We start from the raw sequence: 19775 nt of genomic DNA on the forward strand, positions 1-19775 counted from the left end.
AAATATACAAAAGATTTCACCGGGCATGTCAAGAAATGTGAAGAAATAAGTAGCGGTGGGTAGGGAGGAGACCAGGCGATTAAAAGCAGCAGTGGCAGCACATAATAAAATGGAGGTTCCTATTTAGACCGACTGGATCTTTCAGAATGGTTTGTTGGTTGCTTCATAATATCTTATGCTCTGCTAGGTTGCTACAACATGAATAACTATATAGATTATTTGTTCTCATATTATTCCAGGTATTGATGTTCAACTGACCTTGTTCCAAATATGGGAATGTCATCGGCCCTTTCCCGGTGCTCAGGAGCTTCTCATGTCCTTCCTGAGTTCTCCAATATAAATAATAAATATAAATATAAATATAGCCACTGGTTCTGCATTAGCATCCGCCAGTTCCTTAATTGTTCAAGAGTTTACGTAAATAGGCTGGTTGCTTTGAATATAATCATTTTTGTTGGTATTCTTGAATGATAATAATAATAATAATAATTTATGGTATTTGTTAAGCACTTACCATGTACCAAGTACTGAGGTAGATACAACATAGAATGGGTACTAAATCCCCATTTTTCAAATGAAGGAACTGAGGCATAGAGACGTTAAGTGACTTTCTTAAGGTCACACAGCAAGTATGTAGCACAGACAGGATTAGAACCCAGGTCTTCTGATTCCCAGGCCTGCCTCTTTCCACTAGACCATGCTGCTTCTCAATTTCTATTCCTACTTTAGTTCGGCTTTTTAACCTACTATTAGTGTAGTAAGAGTAATAGCATTTATTGAACATCAACTAGGGGCAGTGCGTTGTACGAAGGCATTAAAAAAGGGACTTCTGCTTGAGCTGATCGTGATGATATTTTTCATAGATAGAAGAGAAAAAAGACATCAAAATCCTCTGATTTTCCTTCATCATCTATTAACTGATTCACTTTCTGTCTATTAATGGGTCGATTTTCTTTCCTAGTTCTTTTTTTTTATCTAATGCAGTGAACATTTTCGTTGCCTTTAATATTTTGGGCTAGCTGTAGTTCTTTCCAACTTCAGTTGTTTTAATCTTATTCCTACACAATTGTGCTATTTCATTAGAGTCCTCGTGGGAGAGTTGAGTTCTTATGTTTAATAAAGGTGGCCTAATTAGGAGGCTTGCCTGGCTGGGTAATAAAGATGCTGGTAATAACATGAGAGGGAAAAAGAGGAACGGTGGAGAAGTTTTATATAAGTCATGTAAGGCTAAGGAGGCTTTGCTTTCCAGGCCGGAAAATGCAGCTTGGGAGAATTTTGCATGTAAACAGAGATGATATTCCCTGCCCAAACTTCCGTTCTGCAACCTCTATTCATTCTTACATTTAGGATCTTGCATATATGATCATCTTAGGATGACTTCCACCAAGGCTTGCATTCAGTGTTTGATTCTTGATAGTTTGATTTATGATTGATTTTCCTATGAGGTCACAATGGGGCATCAATGGCTGGTCACAACGGGGCATCAATAGCTATCAAATCAGAGGGTCTGCTTCGCTTCATTTAGTCAAATAAGTGCACTTGCTCATTTAACCTGCCCTTGTATTGCCAATTACTTTCCAGTAGGAGGAAAAAAAAATATCAATCAATCCATCAACAGTATTTATTGAGCACTTAATGCTTACACAGCACCATGCAGAGTAAGTTATTATTATAATTATATTCATTATTACTGTGTGTCAAGCACTGCTCTAAGCAGTGGGGTAGATACATTTTGATCCAGTTAGACACAGTCCTTGTCCCACATAGGGTTCACGGTCTACGTAGGAGGGAGAACTAGTTTTGAATCCCCATTTTACAGTTGAGGAAACTGAGGCTGAGGTCACAGGGTAAGAAATTGTTAGATCCAGCATTAAAACCCAAGTCCTCGGACTCTTAGGCCTGTGCTCTTTCCACTAGGACATGCCTGTGCACAAAACAACCAGATTAGGGAGGAAGACATTCAGAAATATTCTGCCCAATGGCCTGGCCCAACCTAAAAGTGGTAGTTTACCTCCTGTAACCAAATGGTTAGACCCCAGGAAGAAGTTTCTGTCCATGAAACTCTGTCTATTTTACCTAAAAAAGTTGTGGATCTTAAAGAAATGTTTAGGCAGTTATGCTTCTGAGGTGCATGGAGTAAAGTCTCCTCTTGTAATAATAATAATGATGGCATTTATTAAGCGCTTACTCTGTGCAAAGCACTGTTCTAAGTGCTGGAGAGGTTACAAGGTGATCAGGTTGTCCCACGGGGGGCTCACAGTCTTTACCCCCATTTTACAGGAACGGAGGCCCAGAGAAGTGAAGTGATTCGTCCAAAGTCACACAGCTGACAATTGGCGGAGACGGGATTTGAACCCATGATGTCTGACTCCAAAGCCCGGGCTATTTCCACTGAGCCACGTTGCTTCTGGTGCCTAGGAGGATGGGTTAATTAAAAACTCGGCATTTAGTGGATACCCCGCAAATACCAGCATCTGACTGCTGCCTCATGGTCCCTTTGAGGAAAACTTTTATGAGCAGGGCAGGCATAGCTTTTCTGTAGGAAGGAGAAACTGGGAATGGGGTCTTCTGAGGGGAATGCAAGAATGCCTTTGACATTACCTGCAGTAATTGAATCATTGCAGTCTGGCCCAGTGAAAAGTGCAGAGGACTTGGGTTCTAATCCAGCCTCTGCCACTTGCGGGTTGTGTGACCTTGGGCAAGTCACTTCACTTCTCTGTGCCTCAGTTTCCTCAACTATAAAATGGGGATTCGCTTCCTCTTCTCCCTCCTACTTAGACTATGAGCCCTATGTTGGACAGGGACTGCGTCCAACCTGATTAACTTGTATTCATTCGATTGTGTTTATTGAGTGCTCACTGTGTGCAGAGCACTGTACTAAGTGCTTGGGAAGTACAAATAGGAAACATATAGAGACAGTCCCTATCCAACAATGGGTTGTTTCTTCCCAGTGCCTTGAACAGTGCTTGACGTAGTAGTTGTTTAATAAATACTGTGATAATGATACATTTTTTTAAAAAATAATAAAAATTGCTGTCTCCCGAGCTCTCCACCACATCGTCAGCACTGTGAGAGCTTTTCTTTGCTGAATGTGGACCTTTTTCACTTGGTTTCCAGGAGACTATTACTAATGGCAGCAATCTACTAAACTCTGAGGAGAATACAAAATAAATTAATTCAAATCTGGCCCCTGCCTCAACGGGTCTCACAATCTTGGTGCCCGTTGTTGGGTAGGGACCGTCTCTATATGTTGCCGACTTGTACTTCCCAAGCGCTTAGTCCAGTGCTCTGCACACAGTAAGCGCTCAACAAATACGATTGTGGGAGAGTTTAGATTTAGAAAAGAGAAGTAAATTATAGGCAAGACATAGACAACAGGGCCCTTTAAACCAGAATCCAAAGAGAGGGGAATGAAGATGAAACCGCTATTGACGATAAGCTCCTTGTGAGCAGGGAATGTGAAAGTCTACCCAGCCTGTTATTCATTCATTCATTCATTCAATCGTATTTATTGAGCGCTTACTGTGTGCAGAGCGCTGTATTAAGCGCTTGGGAAGTACAAGTTGGCAACATATAGAGACGGTCCCTTCCCAACAGTGGGCTCACAGTCTAGTCTGTTATATTGCACTCAGCGTGGCTTAGTGGAAAGAGCCCGGGCTTGGGAGTCAGAGGTCATGGGTTCAAATCCTGGCTCCGCCAATTGTCAGCTGTGTGACTTTGGGCAAGTCACTTCACTTCTCTGTGCCTCAGTTACCTCATCTGGAAAATGGGGATTAAGACTGTGAGCCCCACATGGAACAACCTGATCACTTTGTATCCTCCCCAGTGCTTAGACCAGTGCTTTGCACATAGTAAGTGCTTAACAAATGCCATTATTATTATTATTAGTCTCCTAAGCCTTTAGTACAGCATTCGGAACCCAGTAAAAGCTCAATAAATGCGATTAACTGAGTGAAACCATCCTTTGAGAGGGCACTCCTGGTGATCTCCACTCCAGGCACAGTCTTTAGTTTCAAATTACCACCACTTCCTCTGCATTCCAACGTTTCCAACCACTGGCTTCGTGATCACAGTTGCCCACCGCTCCTGACCTCAGCTCCTGGTGGGAGGAAGGAGGTGAAGCTTTTAACATACCTGTTAATCTTTCATGCACAAAGATGACCCCTACCTTGTAGCTGTAATCTGTGTTCATTGAAGTTCATTTTCTCATGACGTATAGATCCCCATTGTCTCCTTTTCTGAGTCCTGATGTTTTTATATAAAAGGATTAAGGCAGAAGAATGACCTATTGATCCTCTTCCCAGAAAAGGTCTAGTATAAGCAGAGGAAATCAATCATCAGGTGGCATTTCACTCATTCATTCATTCATTCAATCATTTATTTTTATTTTATTTATTTATTTATTTTTAATGGCACTTATTAAGTGCTTACTATTCATTCATTCATTCAATCATATTTACTGAGCACTTACTGTGTGCAGAGCACTGTACTAAGCGCTTGGGAAGTACAAGTTGGCAACATATAGAGAGGGTCCCTACCCAACAGTGGGCTCATGGTCTAGAAGCAAAGCACTGTATTTAGCACTTAAGGTGTGCTAAGCACTATACTAAGCCCTTGGGGGAGTACAGTATAACAATAGACAGATACATTCCCTGCCCACAGTGAGCTGGATTTCCCTGCTTCTTGTCCCAGTATATACCCCATTCATCTTCCAAACCCCCTGTAATGCCACCCACCATCTGTCAGAAGTGAACTTCCAGGACTGAGGTGGAAAGTTGGTGAACTAGTCACCATCCATTCAGTCATTCCTTCAATCATATTTATTGAGTGCTTACTCTATGCAGAGCACTGTACTAAGTGCTTGGGTGAGTACACTACAATAATAACCAGACACATTCCCTGCCCACCAGAACATAATGATGATGAAGGTATATCCCGAGTGATCACTGAGGTTCTATCTGGGCCTTTTAGGGCCGAGAAGCTGGGAGGAATAATTAATTTTAGAGCGAGTGTTTGTAAGGTGCCAAACACCCTCTCTCATCCCTGCAAGTCACGTTTCTGCTGGGGCCCAGAGTGCAGATGGTAGTAAGTGCAAGGAAGGTCTTCACCCTTATTTCCCAGCTTCAGGCAGAACCTGTAGTAGAACGCAGGCTTCCCGCTACTGACCACAGTGTTCTTTCCCCAACAGTGGAGCTATTGGCCATTAATTTTCGTTAGGAGACCAGTTGTGTCCTTGACCCGGAAACCCAGGCTTTTGAACTGCTCTGAGGAAAAGCAGGAGAAGGGGGAACAGGAAAGCGCAGGAAAAAATATAGATGAAACCACCCTCAATGGAGATTAGGCCCTACCGAGAGCTCACTTCCTCCAGGAGGCTTTCCCAGACTGAGCCCCCTCCTTCCTCTCCCCCTCCACCCCCTATCCATCCCTCCCGCCTTACCTCCTTCCCCTCCCCACCAGCACCTGTATATATGGATATATGTTTGTATGTATTTATTACTCTATTTTATTTTGTTAATATGTTTTGTTTTGTTCTCTGTCTCCCCCTTCCAGACTGTGAGCCCACTGTTGGGTAGGGACCATCTCTATATGTTGCCAACTTGGACTTCCCAAGTGCTTAGTACAGTGCTGTGCACACAGTAAGCACTCAATAAATACGATTGAATGAATGAATGAATGCTTGCTCTGCACACAGCAAGCACTCAATACCATTGATTGAATGCTTCAGAGCTTGTCTCTCTTTTCTCCAGAATGTCTAGGTGAAACCTGAAGGGGATTAGGTAATGGCCTAATTCAGAGACATTGTTGATTTCAGGACCTCCCTATTCATGCCCTTCCCTTCAGAGCCAAGGCCCAGGGCCCAGTACAGTTCCCTAGAAAAAGCAATCACTCAACTATTTTTTGTTAGCCAGTTGGCCCTAAAAACGCCTCGTTGTCACAGAAAACACTTCCTGCATAACCACTGTGGTGTTTTTCTTGTTTTCTTTTTCAGCCATCGTCAACCCAAAACAACCCAAAGAAACACCCAAAAGTTTCAGCTTTGATTATTCTTACTGGTCTCACACCACGGTAAGCGGAAACATTTTTCAAGACACTATGGCTTGAGGAGTGGGAAAGGGGAAGCTTTGGTTAGTTACCCAGTATTCACAGGCCGGGGAAGCCCTAAGGTTTCTATAGTAACTTTTCAGAACCCATACCAGGCACGGAAGCTCAGGTAACACTTTGAAATCAAATGTTTGGATGCTGACCGGCCCGGGAATGGTACCCTCATGTGAAGTAATGCATCTGGAAAATGTCTCAGGACGTCTGATTCTCCATACCCACAGACCCCAGCCTTCAGTTTTTTCTCACCTGCATCCAGTGGAAGTAAAACGAACAGCAGAGTCGTTCCCTGGGACAGATTAATTCCTGAAACTCTGCCTCCAATGATGGGGAGGTCTCCGAGCTAATAACAGAAGTGGAAGGTGGTCTTACTGCAATGCTGAAAAATCCTGTAAACTCTTTCCCTATGCTTAGTACAGTGCTCTGCACGTAGTAAGTGCTTAAAAAACATTACTAATATTAATGATGGCATTTGTTAAGTGCTTATTGTGTGCGAAGCACTGTTCTAAGCGCTGAAAAAAATCAAGAAATATTCTTTGGACACTGACTCATCAGTAGGGGTTAGGAGCTGCGGTTTGACTGTTTAGCTTTCCATGTCAGACAGAAATGCCAGTGTGGCACAGATTTGTCATGCGAGGGTCTTCTAGTCATAGTGATAGGGTCTCTGACCTCCCAACTGATTCTAGGTCTTTGTACCCAAACTGACCCTTGTTGCTTGGGTGTCAAGTGAAGTGAGGGTACTACAGTACATCCTTGGATTGATAATGATGCTGAAAGACAGATAAATCTTATGCGGAATGGGTTAAATGAATTAATTCTAGCTTACAAAATCATTGGCTCTGGCTGCATGTCGATTGCCGAAAATATCTTGCCAAGATGTTTTCCAATTTTTTGTCCCTTTCTCCCCATTCTCTTTTTTCAATCCCAATTCTGTTTTCATTCTCTTATTTCCTTCATGCCTCGTATTTCTCCTCTCACCTTCTCTTTCTTGAATTTTCCTGTTCCTTTTTTCCTCCAGCCTGCAGATATCAACTATGCTTCCCAGAAACAAGTCTACCATGATATTGGGGAAGAGATGCTGCAGCATGCCTTTGAGGGCTACAACGTTTGCATTTTTGCTTACGGCCAGACCGGTGCCGGCAAATCCTACACCATGATGGGAAAGCAGGAGAAAGATCAACAAGGCATCATTCCTCAAGTAAGAATGGGAGTTGGGAATGAGGGAAGTGAGTGGGTGAGGGGAAAATTCTCTCACATGACGGAATTCAAATTATCAACCAACCATTCGTAATTATTGAACACTTACTGTGTACAGAGCACTGTACTAAGGAGACTGTAGACTGTACAGTGTAGACTGTAGAGCTTACAATCTAGAAGGGGAGAATTGGATTTGCAAAAATGGGCGTGTTATTGGTAGAGGGCCCTAAGAGGATGTAGAAAGCCACATTGATAAAGATGCAAAACCATCCAAAGGATGACGACGGACACTCCTTTGAGGAGCGATGAATGAGCCTTAGTCCTGAGATTTTGGGACCAAAATCCCGTGCAGAGGAATTGATTATAGTATTATTGGCTGGTGTGCTATCACTTGCAATAATTCATACCTGTCAGTTATGTTCCAGATAATAATAATTATAATAATGATAACAGTAATAATATTTATTAAGAACTTTCTATGTACTAAAAACTGCACAAAGCGCCGGCGTAGATACACGACAATCCTATCGGGCACCGTCCTTGTCTCACCTGGGGCTCACATGCTAAGCAGGGAGGAGAACAGGTTTTTAATCACCATTTTACAGATGAGGAAACTGAGACACAGAGAAGTTAAGTGACTTACCCAAGGTCACACAGATGGAAAGTGGCAGAACTGGGATTAGAACCCAGGTCCTCTGACTCTCAGGCCTGTGTTCTTTCTAAGCTGCTTTTCAGTGAGGCCTGGGGTGCAACTAGCAAGTAGGCAACCCCAGGTGTGGCATATCCCAAAAGGCATGGGCAGTCTTTCCCTATGTTAATCAGCTATGGGCAGATTCCCGTAGCTTCCCGAAGCAATGTTCTTTCCACTGGAACAACAACAGAGATAAAAAAAAAAAAAACAATTAGAAACAGAAGAAGGACGAAGAAAGAAATGATCTTTTCAAGAAAACACAGGAAGAGATGGGAATAAAAAGTCAAAACAGCAGAATTATGAATCAGGAATATGACGCAAAGGCAGAGGTTGAGCTTGATCTCTGGGAAATTTGGGGTTCCAAGCAATTTCTAAGGCTGGATGGGCCAAGGGAGATCCCAAGCCTGATTTGAATGGTCTATATTCGAAAAGACTTTTTTGGTCTATAAGGAAGTAAGAATGCTAAATAAGGGTTTAATTCACACTGATGTGAGAAGCAGTGTGGTTTAGTGGAAAGAGCCCGGGCTTGGGAGTCAGAGGATGTGGGTTCCAATCCTGCCTTCACCAATTGTCAGCTTCGTGACTTTGGGCAAGCCACTTAACTTCTCTGTGCCTCAGTTCCCTCATCGGCAAAATGGGGATTAAGGCCATGAGCCCCACGTGGGACAACCTGATTACCTTGTATCTACCCCAGCGCTTAGAACAGTGCTTGGCACCTAGTAAATGCCTAACAATACCATCATTATTGTTATTATTATTATTATCCCCAAAGCTATCAATACCATGACTCAGATGCAACGCAATGCACAGAGTCTTCTCTGAGCAGGTGTTTGGGAATAAGTCAGCTAGAAGTTGGCCTCGTCAAATGTACATCACAGTTTTCTCAATAAGGACATACCTGATCAATTTTTTCTTTTCCTTTTTCACCACATACGCAGCTGTGTGAAGACCTTTTCTCCCGAATCAACGACACAACCAATGACAATATGTCCTACTCTGTAGAGGTATGGTTCATCTCTCACTTGTAACTTTCCGGAAAGCAAAACTTTGAAGAGTGACTGAAGGTGCTGGCTGTAAAAACAGCTGCTAGCTTTGTTCCTACTTGTAGAATGAACTATAAGCGATGGTATTTATTGAGTCCTACCGTGTGCAGAGCACTGAACGAAGCGCTTGGGAGAGTACAGTTTAACAGAGTTGGTAGACATATTTCCTGCCCACTAGGAGCATACAGTCTGTTTGTGTCCATGACCTCCAATTGTATACTGTCCGCTCACATTCTCGGTTCATTATCAGAGAGGGTCCCTCAGACGCTTTCAGATCCTGACAAACCATGGGTCTCTGAACTCGTCAGCAACCCAGACCTGTGTCACAGACTGTAGCAGAACCTCAACCTCCTGCTGGGCTGGATTCTCCAAATGTTCTTCCTGAGCAGATTCCCCTCCATCAACCGACTCCGATTACATGTTCTCTGTTTGGTAGGTCAGTTACATGGAGATTTACTGTGAGCGGGTCCGGGACCTCCTGAACCCCAAAAACAAGGGCAACCTCCGAGTGAGAGAACACCCCCTCATGGGGCCCTACGTTGAGGACCTCTCCAAGCTGGCCGTCACCTCTTATAACGACATTCAGGATCTAATGGACTCCGGGAACAAAGCAAGGTACATGGAGTGGGAACAGAGGGAGCTGATTTACTTTTCCCTTTTTTCCATCTTTTCCCTTCTTTCTATTCCCCCCATTTACCATTCATTCATTCATTCATTCACTTGTATTTATTGAGCGCTTACTGTGTGCAGAGCACTGTACTAAGCGCTTGGGAAGTACAAGTTGGCAACATACAGAGACGGTCTCTACCCAACAGCGGGCTCACAAGCTAGAAGATGAGCCTCTCTCATAGCTACTGCTGCTCCAGTGATGCCCTACCTTCTGAGGGGTCACAGTAACAGCCACTGGCCTCCATCTTTCTGGTCAAGAAGGTTTATTTGAGATTCGTTGAGTAAGCCCTCAATAAATACGATTGAATGAATCTCATTTCTCTCTTAGCTCTCTCAATTTCTCTCCCTCTTCAAAACCTTATTGAAGGCACATCTCCTCCAAGAAGCCTTCCCAGACTAAACCCCATTTTTTCTCACCTCCCACTTCTTTGTTGCCCTGACTTGCTCCCTTTGCTCTTCCCCCACCCTGGCCCCACAGCACTTCATTCATTCAATCATATTTATTGAGCACTTACTGTGTGGCAGAGCACTGTACTAAGCACTTGGGAAGTACAAGTTGGCGACATACAGAGACGGCCCCTGCCCAACAACGGGCTCACAGTCTAGAAGGGGGAGACAAATGACAAAACAAAACATGTGGACAGGTGTCAAGTTGTCAGAACAAATAGAATTAAAGCTAGATGCACTTCATTAACAAAATAAACAGAATAGTAAATATGTACGAGTAAAATAGAGTAATAAATCTGTACAAACATATATACGGGTGCTGTGGGGAGGGGAAGGAGATAGGGTGGGGGGGTGGGGAGGAGGAGAGGAAAAAGGGGGCTCAGTCTGAGAAGGCCTCTTGGAGGAGGTGAGCTCTCAGTAGGAGAGCTTATGTACATACCTGTAATTTTATTTTTATGTATTGATGTCTGACTCCCTGCCTCTAGACTGTAAGCTCATTTTGGGCCGGGGATGTCATTGTTTATTGTTGTATTTTCGCAAGAGCTAAGTACAGTGCTCTGCTCCAGTGCTCAATAAATAAGATTAAATTACTGACTGGATAAATGAATCTTTTCACTTTAAATGACTGGATAACTTTCTAGCTGGAGATCATCATCATCAGTGGTATTTACCGGTATGCTTACTGTGTGCAGGGCACTGTCCTAAGGGTTTGGCTCAGTGGAAAGAGCCCGGGCTTTGGAGTCAGAGGTTGTGGGTCAAATCCTGGCTCTGCCACTTGTCAGCTGTGTGACTCTGGGCATGTCACTTCACTTCTCTGTGCCTCAGTTCCCTCATCTGTAAACGGGGATGAAGACCGTGAGCCCCCATTTTGACAACCTGATCACCTTGTAACCTCCCCAGCACTTAGAACAGTGCTTGGCACAGAGTAAGCGCTTAATCAATGTCATTATTATGATTATTACAATATGAGAGAGTTGGTAGAAACATTCCTTACCCACAATAAGCTTACAGACTAGAGGGGGTGGTCTAGGGATCATGGAGACAATTGGTTCCATGCACAGCACCGTGGACTATGATTGACTCAAGCTCATTTGAAAATTCTGGTCTTAAATTCACCAGAGGATCACTCTGCTGCAGCCCAGGAAAGGGGATTATAACTTGGATCTGTTCAGGGACCGTATGGGGCAGAAAGTATAAACTTGGCCCCAAGCACAGTTTCCTTTCTGTCCTTCCTGCGTTGAGCATACTATCAAATAAACAACTATTTACTGAGCACTCACTGTGTGTAGAGCACTGAACTAAGTGCTTGGGAAAATGCAATCGAGTTGTTTGACACAATTCTTGCCCTCAGAGCAGCTTACAATCATAGACAGTCCTCTAATTTCCACAAGCTGGCCCTACAAAGAGAATAGCAACCAAGACTGCAAATTTGCCTCTCCTCTCAAGCCATGCTGTTCAGGATGCTGTGTCACGAGTCTCATTTTCTTAAGGACAAAAGAGGGTTTTGTCCCATGGACGCATCTCACACCATAGCTCCTGTCTTAATTCAGAGCTTTCTTTCTAAGTGATTGCAGTCCAGTTGCATAGTGGGTTGTGAACCTTGGGCCCACCAAATTCCTGTTGCAAAGAAAACCCTACTGACCTGGTTCCTCCCTTTTCCCTCTGAGCCAATTGCCATTTCTTTGGCCTGAGTTTACCTGGATTGGGAGAGTATATTGAAGTTTGCGTGACAATGGTTCTGACAATGTAGATGATAGATTGCCTACTTCTTGGAGGCTCCGTTGTCAAGGGGATATGGTAAATAATGCTCTATCTCTGAAACCTGGTGTCCCTACAACTTGGAGCCATTCAACTTCCCGTGCCAAGGAAAATTCCTAACTCCATACCAAGAGCTAAGGTGGAAGTTCCTGTTATCATTTTAATTCTGCAATCAAAGTTTGGAAACCATGGACTTATCAATCAGTCAATCATATTTATTGAGTGCTTACTGTGTGCAGAGCACTCGATGAGTTGTTTTTGAATCAAAAACCCTTTCCATGACTGGAGTTGGCAAGCCATTTCAGGACCTCGACCTCTGTGTCATAGGATGTTATCCACAGGGTCAAGAGAACAGTTAACACCTGTCCAGGGCATCCCCTGGACTTGAAATTACCCAGATTTTCATCACGTGATCAGACATCAGCTTTGTCTACTCAGACAAATGTCTTTGCTTTTAAGATAATTTTTTAGTTCAGGAGCCTAATGTAGGCCCAAATCTGCCCAAGGCAAAGAGTTAAGCATCTACCTAAAATTAGTGGGAATTTCACCAGTCCAATAACTTTGGAACCACCTTCAAGCCCGCTCCAGGAAACCTGATGCTTGATGTGATGTGATGATCAAGTTGTAGTTCACAATGCTTCCTTCTCCAAGCCTAGACCCTTTATGCTACTGCCAGTCCGGGCAAGTCTCCAGGGTCCAGAATGCCTAATGTTTGTCTACTTTACACTGTTCAGTTGTGCCAAAATGTACCAGTAGAAAATTCCCTGGTCAGCAAATGAGATATTTTTGCTTTCAGGAAGGATCACTGAATAAGGTTTGGCTCAAGTCAACAGGATCATCGATTGTCTCTGCCTCTTGGCATGACCTGGTATAGAAAGAACGCCAAATTTTGCCTTTCCTATACCCTGCCTTAGTGAATGAGCCCCTGGAGGGGACAATCAGCCATCTCCACACTCAGTTTATGTATGCCAGTCATACCATGATTTTGGCTGTGAGCCTAGGCCTCTCTGATCATGTCAGAAACCTGTCCGGAATTTTAATCTTTTCCATTCTCCTTCCCTAACAGGACAGTGGCTGCCACCAACATGAATGAAACCAGCAGCCGCTCCCATGCGGTCTTCAATATCATTTTCACCCAGAAGCGCCACGATGCAGAAACTGACATCACCACCGAGAAGGCATGCTATCGGACCGTCCTTAGTTACTAGGGAGAGGGACGGTCAGAAAGTGGATTGTTGTTAATGTAAAAGAGTGAAAATATTGACGATAACACTAGATTCCAGAGGGTTTGGGTAAATTAGTGTGCGGAAGAGAGGTTAGAGGGCTAGATGAAAATGTTGGATGACTCACTCCTAACAATAAGATACATGTCAAGGAGGGCAACCATTGTGTGGTTCTCATTGCCAAGGTTAGAGAGAGGACATTGGGCTGATGAACCATTGTGCTGACCCTATCTTAGTGCATATTTTATGATCTTGTGTATCTTAACCAGGATTTTTGTCTAGGGGACATGTTTCTGCTCCCTTATGCTTTATTTTTCACTTAAAAAAGAAAGGCTTTAAATCCTTAAAATCTACCTCAAGGTCTAACTGTGTTCCATTAATGAGGTGCTATATTTGAAAGCTTACATTATTGGAACCATAGTAACAAGACCCTTGAGTGACCTGAAATAAAGGCTGGGAAATTTTTTGACATCCTGTAGCCATTGGAGAAGCAGCTTGGCGTAGTGGAAAGAGCATGGGCTTGGAAGTTAGAGGGTGTGGGTTCTAATCCCGCCCCTGCCACCTGTCTGCTGTGTGACCTTGGACAAACCACTTAACTTCTCTGTGCCTCAATTACCTCATCTGTGCCTCAATTACCTCAAGTGTAAAATGGGGATTAAAACTGTCAGCCCCACGAGGGATAACCTGATTACTGTGTATCTACTCCAGCACTTAGAACAGTGCTTGGCACATAGTAAGCACATAATAAATACCACAATTGTCAGTGCATAGAACAGTGCTTGGCACACAGTAAGCACTTAACAAATACCATAATTATTATTATTATCTAGAACAAACTCTGGACAGAATTATTTCTTTCTTCCTTTAATGAGTTTGTGGGTACACCCTGCGCCATGTTGCATTAATGTCACCACATAATAATATTGATAATGGCATTTGATAAGCACTTACTATGTGCAAAGCACTGTTCTAAGTGCTCGGGGGGATACAAGGTGATCAGGTTGTCCCATGTGGGGCTCACAGTCTTAATCCCCATTTTCTGGATGAGGTAACTGAGGCTCAGAGAAGTTAAGTGACTTGCCCAAGGTCACACAGCAGATATGTGACATAGCTGGGATTAGAACCCATGACCTCTGACTCCAAAGTCTGGGCTCTTTCCACTGAGCCATGCTGCTTCTACTTTCCAGCCTTTGAAAGGACAGGTTAGGTCATTAGGTTTTTGATCTTTTATGGCTTTAAAGCTAGAATTTGGTGTTGCTGTGAAACTTCTGGATGACCAGGGATTAGTGGTTACTGAAGATCTTCCTTCCCCGCTGACAACGGGTATAGAAATATGTCTCGGATCTATGTTTCATCCCCTTGGAAACCCATCATCAACCAGTTGGGTTCCTAAACTCTCTGTCTGCCCTGTTTTCAGGTGAGCAAAATCAGCCTTGTTGACCTGGCTGGAAGTGAACGGGCAGATTCTACAGGGGCGAAGGGCACACGCCTCAAGGTAAGGAAGAACTTTTATTATGGCAATTATTCACTTGAGCGAAACATGAACTCGTCCCGACAACCTTTCCCCCATTAACGTTTCATTTTTTCTTTGATTTATTCTCTAAGCCTTATGCTCCTCCTTAGACTGAAATCACACACTTTAGAAATTGAAATCTTACAGTGGAAATGGTTTGGTTTGCATCTCCTTTAGACTGTGAGCCCACTGTTGGGTAGGGACTGTCTCTATATGTTGCCAACTTGTACTTCCCAAGCGCTTAGTACAGTGCTCTGCACACAATAAGCGCTCAATAAATACGATTGATTGATTGATTGATTGATTTGTCCTATTTAAATGTTCTCTTCCTCAAACAGGAAGGAGCAAACATAAACAAATCCTTGACCACACTGGGGAAGGTGATCTCTGCGCTAGCTGAAATGGTAAGTTGGATTGCCCCCCGTGGGACAACCTGATCACCTTGTAAACTCCCCAGCGCTTAGAACAGTGCTTTGCACATTGTAAGCGCTTAATAAATGCCATCATTATTATTATTCTTCAAAAATTATTGAAGTTTAGTCAGGACACCAAAGAGGGTGAGTTCATCATTTCATCATAGAGAAGAGGGTGAGTTCATCAGAGAGTTTCATCATAGAGGGTGATTTCATCATAGAGAAGCAGCGTGGCTCAGTGGAAAGAGCCCGGGCTTTGGAGTCAGAGGTCATGGGTTCAAATCCCAGTTCTGCCACTTGTCAGCTGTGTGACTTTGGGCAAGTCACTTAACTTCTCTGGGCCTCAGTTACTTCATCTGTAAAATGGGGATTAAGACTGTGAGCCCCCCGTGGGACAACCTGATCACTTTATAACCTCCCCAGCTCTTAGAACAGTGCTAAGCACTCAATAAATACCAATATTATTATTATTATCATTTTGGGGGAACTGTGGAGAAACTCCCCATCTTGGAAAAGGGAGTAGGTTTGAGTTTTCTGCTAGGTTACAGATCAGTGAGGTCTCTGATGAGAATCACAGCTTCTGTCCCAGCTGTTCAGATTCCTGGTTTCTTTACCAGGGTTTCTTTCTGAGCCAGATGAGCACTCACAAAATACTCAACCCTCAGATCCAGGGGGTCAGAACTCCTCTCTGGATCCATGCTTTGGAATTCTCCATTTTGGAATTCTCCATTTTAAGTAGCAGAGTTGGAGATAGAAGTAGTGGGAGGGAGAAGCAGCCTGGCCTAATGGAAAGAGCATGGGCTAGGAAGCCAGAAGACCTGGGTTCTAATCCCAGCTCTGCCATTTTCCTGCTATGTGACCTTGGGCAGGTCACTTCCCTGTTCCTCTGTTTCCTCAACTGCAAAATGGGGATTCAATACCAGTTCTCCCTCCTCCTTAGACTGTGAGCCCCATGTGAGACCCGATTATCTTGTGTCCGGTCCAGGGCTTGACACATAGTAAGCACTTAACAAATATCACGAAAAAATAGTAGCTCAGTAAGTGTTCATAAAATATCATTAGAAATTGTCTTTATATGTGGGGGGAGGGCAGAGTAATAGAAGCGGAGACAGCTGCCTTCCACCTGTGGCTCAGTGGAAAGATCCCGGGCTTTGGAGTCAGAGGTCATGGGTTCAAATTCTGGCTCTGCTAACTGTCAGCTGTGTGACTTCGGGCAAGTCACTTCACTTCTCTGGGCCTCAGTTACTTCATCTGGAAAATGGGGATGAAGACTGTGAGCCCCACGTGGGACACCCTGATCACCTTGTAACCTCCCCAGTGTTTAGAACAGTGCTTGGCACATAGTAAGCCCTTAATAAATGCCATTATTATTATTATTATTATCCCCTCCACTGAAACTCATCTCAGAACAACCCTTTTTCCTCCAGCCTTGTTTGTCATGGTCAAACTGAAACCCAAACAAGATAAGTAACCACTGGAGATCTATATTGCAGAAGACCCAGGTTTTCCATCATTCTGAGATTTCTTGTACGTCTTCTTTTGTGATGTGTCATGTTCCTCACCAGTGATATATGATTTTTTTTCTCTCTCTTTTTAACAGGATTCAGGGCCAAACAAGGTATGTGGCTTTCTCAAAATTATTTTCCCTTTTTCTCCGATTTGACTTCTTTTAAGAATAATTTAGAAAACAAAGGGAGAGGTTTTGAAGACCATCAATATGATTGAGAGAGGAAACATTAGACTGGGAATCCAGAGGACTTGTACTACTCCCAGATTTACTAGACTGTTTTAATTCAGAGAAAATCATTTCACCTCTCTGGGCATTAGGGGCCACCTATCCTACCTGCCTCCTCCTTAGCCTTTTTAAACAAACTAAATGTGTGGGATAAACACTGAGAGCCTTGCAAAAAAGATATAGAGAAGACCTGGGAACAGGTGGCACAGGGAGACTATGGAGCCTCAATCGATCAGTTGTATTTATTGAGGGCTTAATGTCTGTAGAGCACTGAATTAAGCACTTGGGAGAGTACAGTATAACATACTTGGTAGACCGATTTCCTGCTAACAGTGAGCTTATGGTCCAGAAGCTCCTTCTTGGGATATATTTAAGAATGGAAGGGGTAGGGTCGGTAGGAAGATGGTGTAAATGACTTGTGAAGCTTCCTTTTAGCTGTGATTCCACCGTCATTAAATCAGTACTCTGTAAATCTCCAGATGGTAGAAACAATATTTTCAACAGCAAATGGAACCATAGAATCTAATTTCCGTGAGGGATTTTGAAAAGGGTGTTTGGTCCATTCTTATGCCTCTAGTCCCATGCTGTCTTGCCATGGAATGCCTAAAGCATCCCAAATAGATACTAGCTTATTACTTAGGGATCTTGAGGGATGGAGAATACCCAGCTTCTCCAGGCATAATTTCTCCGTTTCCGTGTTTTGTTACCCTGAAGGGCAAGAAGCCCTTCCTTATGTTTAACCCAGCTTTTTCCCTTTGCCATTTTAAACCCATACCAAATCCAAAATAATTTCTTTTTAGCCTGCATAGAGATGTGCCTCCAGCTGGCCAACATAGGGCACTGGTAGTCCTCAAAGTCCTAAATCCTCGCTGGATATTTCGGTGGTTAACTGCCCCTACCAATTAGGGATGAATTAGAGGCTGCACTGCCATTTCAGACCAGTTTTTGAGGGACAGAATAAGGGGGAGCTGCTGTGAATTAGAATTTTCCCACCAGGGGATAAAAGTTGCATGCTAGGCTCAGGTGTGGAGGTGGGGGTTCCATAGTTTGCAGGTGACCTTCAGAGGTGGTTCACTTGTTATTCAGTAGGGAAAGAGGTTGCTAGTGTCAGAAACAACGTATTTTAATCCCAGCTCTAACACTTACCTTTCGTGTGACTGTGGGCAAGTTACTTAACTTCTCCATTCCTCAGTTACCTCATCTGTAAAAGGGGGATGAAATGCTTGTTCTTCCTTCTCCCTTAGACTGTTAATCCCAGGTAGGACAAGGACTGTATCTGTATCTGTATCTACACCAGTGCTTAGTACAGTGCTTGACATATGATAAGCACTTAACAGATGTCACAATTGTTAATAATTATTATTAGTTGGCTGCAGGGGTTCAAGGGACTGGGGGCTACCATGGGCTCCTTTGTATTTCTCTTCTGTCCCTGGAAAGTGGGAAGTGACCACTTTGTAGATGCTAGTTTTGGGTCCTCAGGCTCTCCTGTTGTCTTGCAAAGGACTCGGAGATTCGGTCTCCCTGAATTTTGCTTTTCTCCGCAGAACAAAAAGAAGAAGAAAACAGACTTCATTCCATACCGAGACTCCGTGCTGACCTGGCTCCTCCGAGAAAATCTGGGTACGAAAGGCCCCTCTCCTCCCCTTTCTGCTCAGCTTATCCCAATTCTGCAGTCACCATCCTCCCATTCCCAGACAACTGGCCTCCAGAGTCATGAGCCCATCTTCAGACCATCTTGCTTGGCCAGGAATTGTCTGAGTTGCCTTCTTCTTCTTTCCCTTCTCTAAGAGAAGCTCTCCAACCAGCAGGAACCTTTTCTACACCACTAAACTGTAGAGAGACTGTAGAGTCCAGACTGTAGTTAGGATATAGAAAATAGATTCAGGAAAAAACAGCTTCTGTGTAAACCCAAAGATTGGAGAATCTCTTCCATGGGGATAAGATCTACAGCCAGAGGGACAGGGAGTGTGGAGAAACAATGTTAAGAGGGAAGAACTTTCTAAAATGAGAGGAAGAAGGGCCTAGGAAGCCACAGTGAAACCAGCAGCAAAGGTCTTGTGACCTGCACCCGAAAATCCAGTAACTCCTAACCTAAGCCTCCAATCAGTATCTCCTCTAAAGAACAATTCATTGTCACTTTATTAGCATTTTTTGAGTACCCACAATATTGAATTCTGTACAGTGCATCCACATGATGGTCCCTACCCTATAGGAATTAACATTCTGAAGTACCACACCTATCACTCACGCACACATTCATTCATTCAATCATATTTATTGAGCACTTACCATGTGCAGAGCACTGTACTAAGCACTTGGGAAGTATAAGTCGGCAACATATAGAGATGGTCCCTACCCAACGACGGGCTTACAGTCTAGAAGGGGCAGACAGATAACAAAACAAAGCATATAGACAGGTGTTAAAACTGTCAGAATAAGTGGAATTATAGCTATATGCACATCTTTAATAAAATAAATAGAATAGTAAATATGTACAAACAGAGTAATAAGTCTGTACAAACATATATACAGGTGCTGTGGGGAGGGGAAGGAGGTAGGGCGGAGGGCGATGGGGAGGAGGAGAGGAAAACGGGGGCTCAGTCTGGAAAGGCCTCCTGGAGGAGGTGAGCTCTCAGTAGGGCTTTGAAGGGAGGAAGAGAGCTAGTTTGGCGGATGTGTGGAGGGAGGGCATTCCAGGCCAGGGGAAGGACATGGGCCGGGGGTCGATGGTGGGACAGGTAAGAATGAGGCCCAGTGAGAAGGTGAGTGGCAGAGGGGCAGAGAGCGTGGGCTGGGCTGGAGAAGGAGAGAAGGGAGATGAGGTAGGAGGGGGCGAGGTGATGGACAGCCTTGAAGCCGAGAGTGAGGAGTTTTTGCTTCATTTGTAGATTGACAGGCAACCACTGGAGATTTTTGAGGAGGGGAGTGACATGTCCTGGGTGTTTCTGTACACATTCACATATAATTAACAAACAACTATGCATTTA

The 19775-nt window shown here is 43.7% G+C and overlaps 1 protein-coding gene across 24 annotated transcripts in view; it reads left to right on the forward strand.

The window, feature by feature from the left end:
• Nucleotides 1-19775, forward strand: part of KIF1A (kinesin family member 1A) — a 189699-nt gene that overhangs the window by 45572 nt on the left and 124352 nt on the right. For all 24 annotated transcript variants that reach the window (XM_038749685.1, XM_038749687.1, XM_038749691.1 and 21 more), the window contains exons 3-11: nt 5990-6066; nt 7118-7297; nt 8926-8991; nt 9467-9645; nt 12971-13082; nt 14545-14622; nt 14979-15044; nt 16654-16671; nt 18333-18408. In XM_038749685.1, coding sequence (XP_038605613.1) covers nt 5990-6066; nt 7118-7297; nt 8926-8991; nt 9467-9645; nt 12971-13082; nt 14545-14622; nt 14979-15044; nt 16654-16671; nt 18333-18408 — 852 coding nt within the window. The remainder of the gene's footprint in view (nt 1-5989; nt 6067-7117; nt 7298-8925; nt 8992-9466; nt 9646-12970; nt 13083-14544; nt 14623-14978; nt 15045-16653; nt 16672-18332; nt 18409-19775) is intronic.

Source organism: Tachyglossus aculeatus, chromosome 7 (assembly GCF_015852505.1).
Source record: "Tachyglossus aculeatus isolate mTacAcu1 chromosome 7, mTacAcu1.pri, whole genome shotgun sequence".
Taxonomy (NCBI): domain Eukaryota; kingdom Metazoa; phylum Chordata; class Mammalia; order Monotremata; family Tachyglossidae; genus Tachyglossus; species Tachyglossus aculeatus.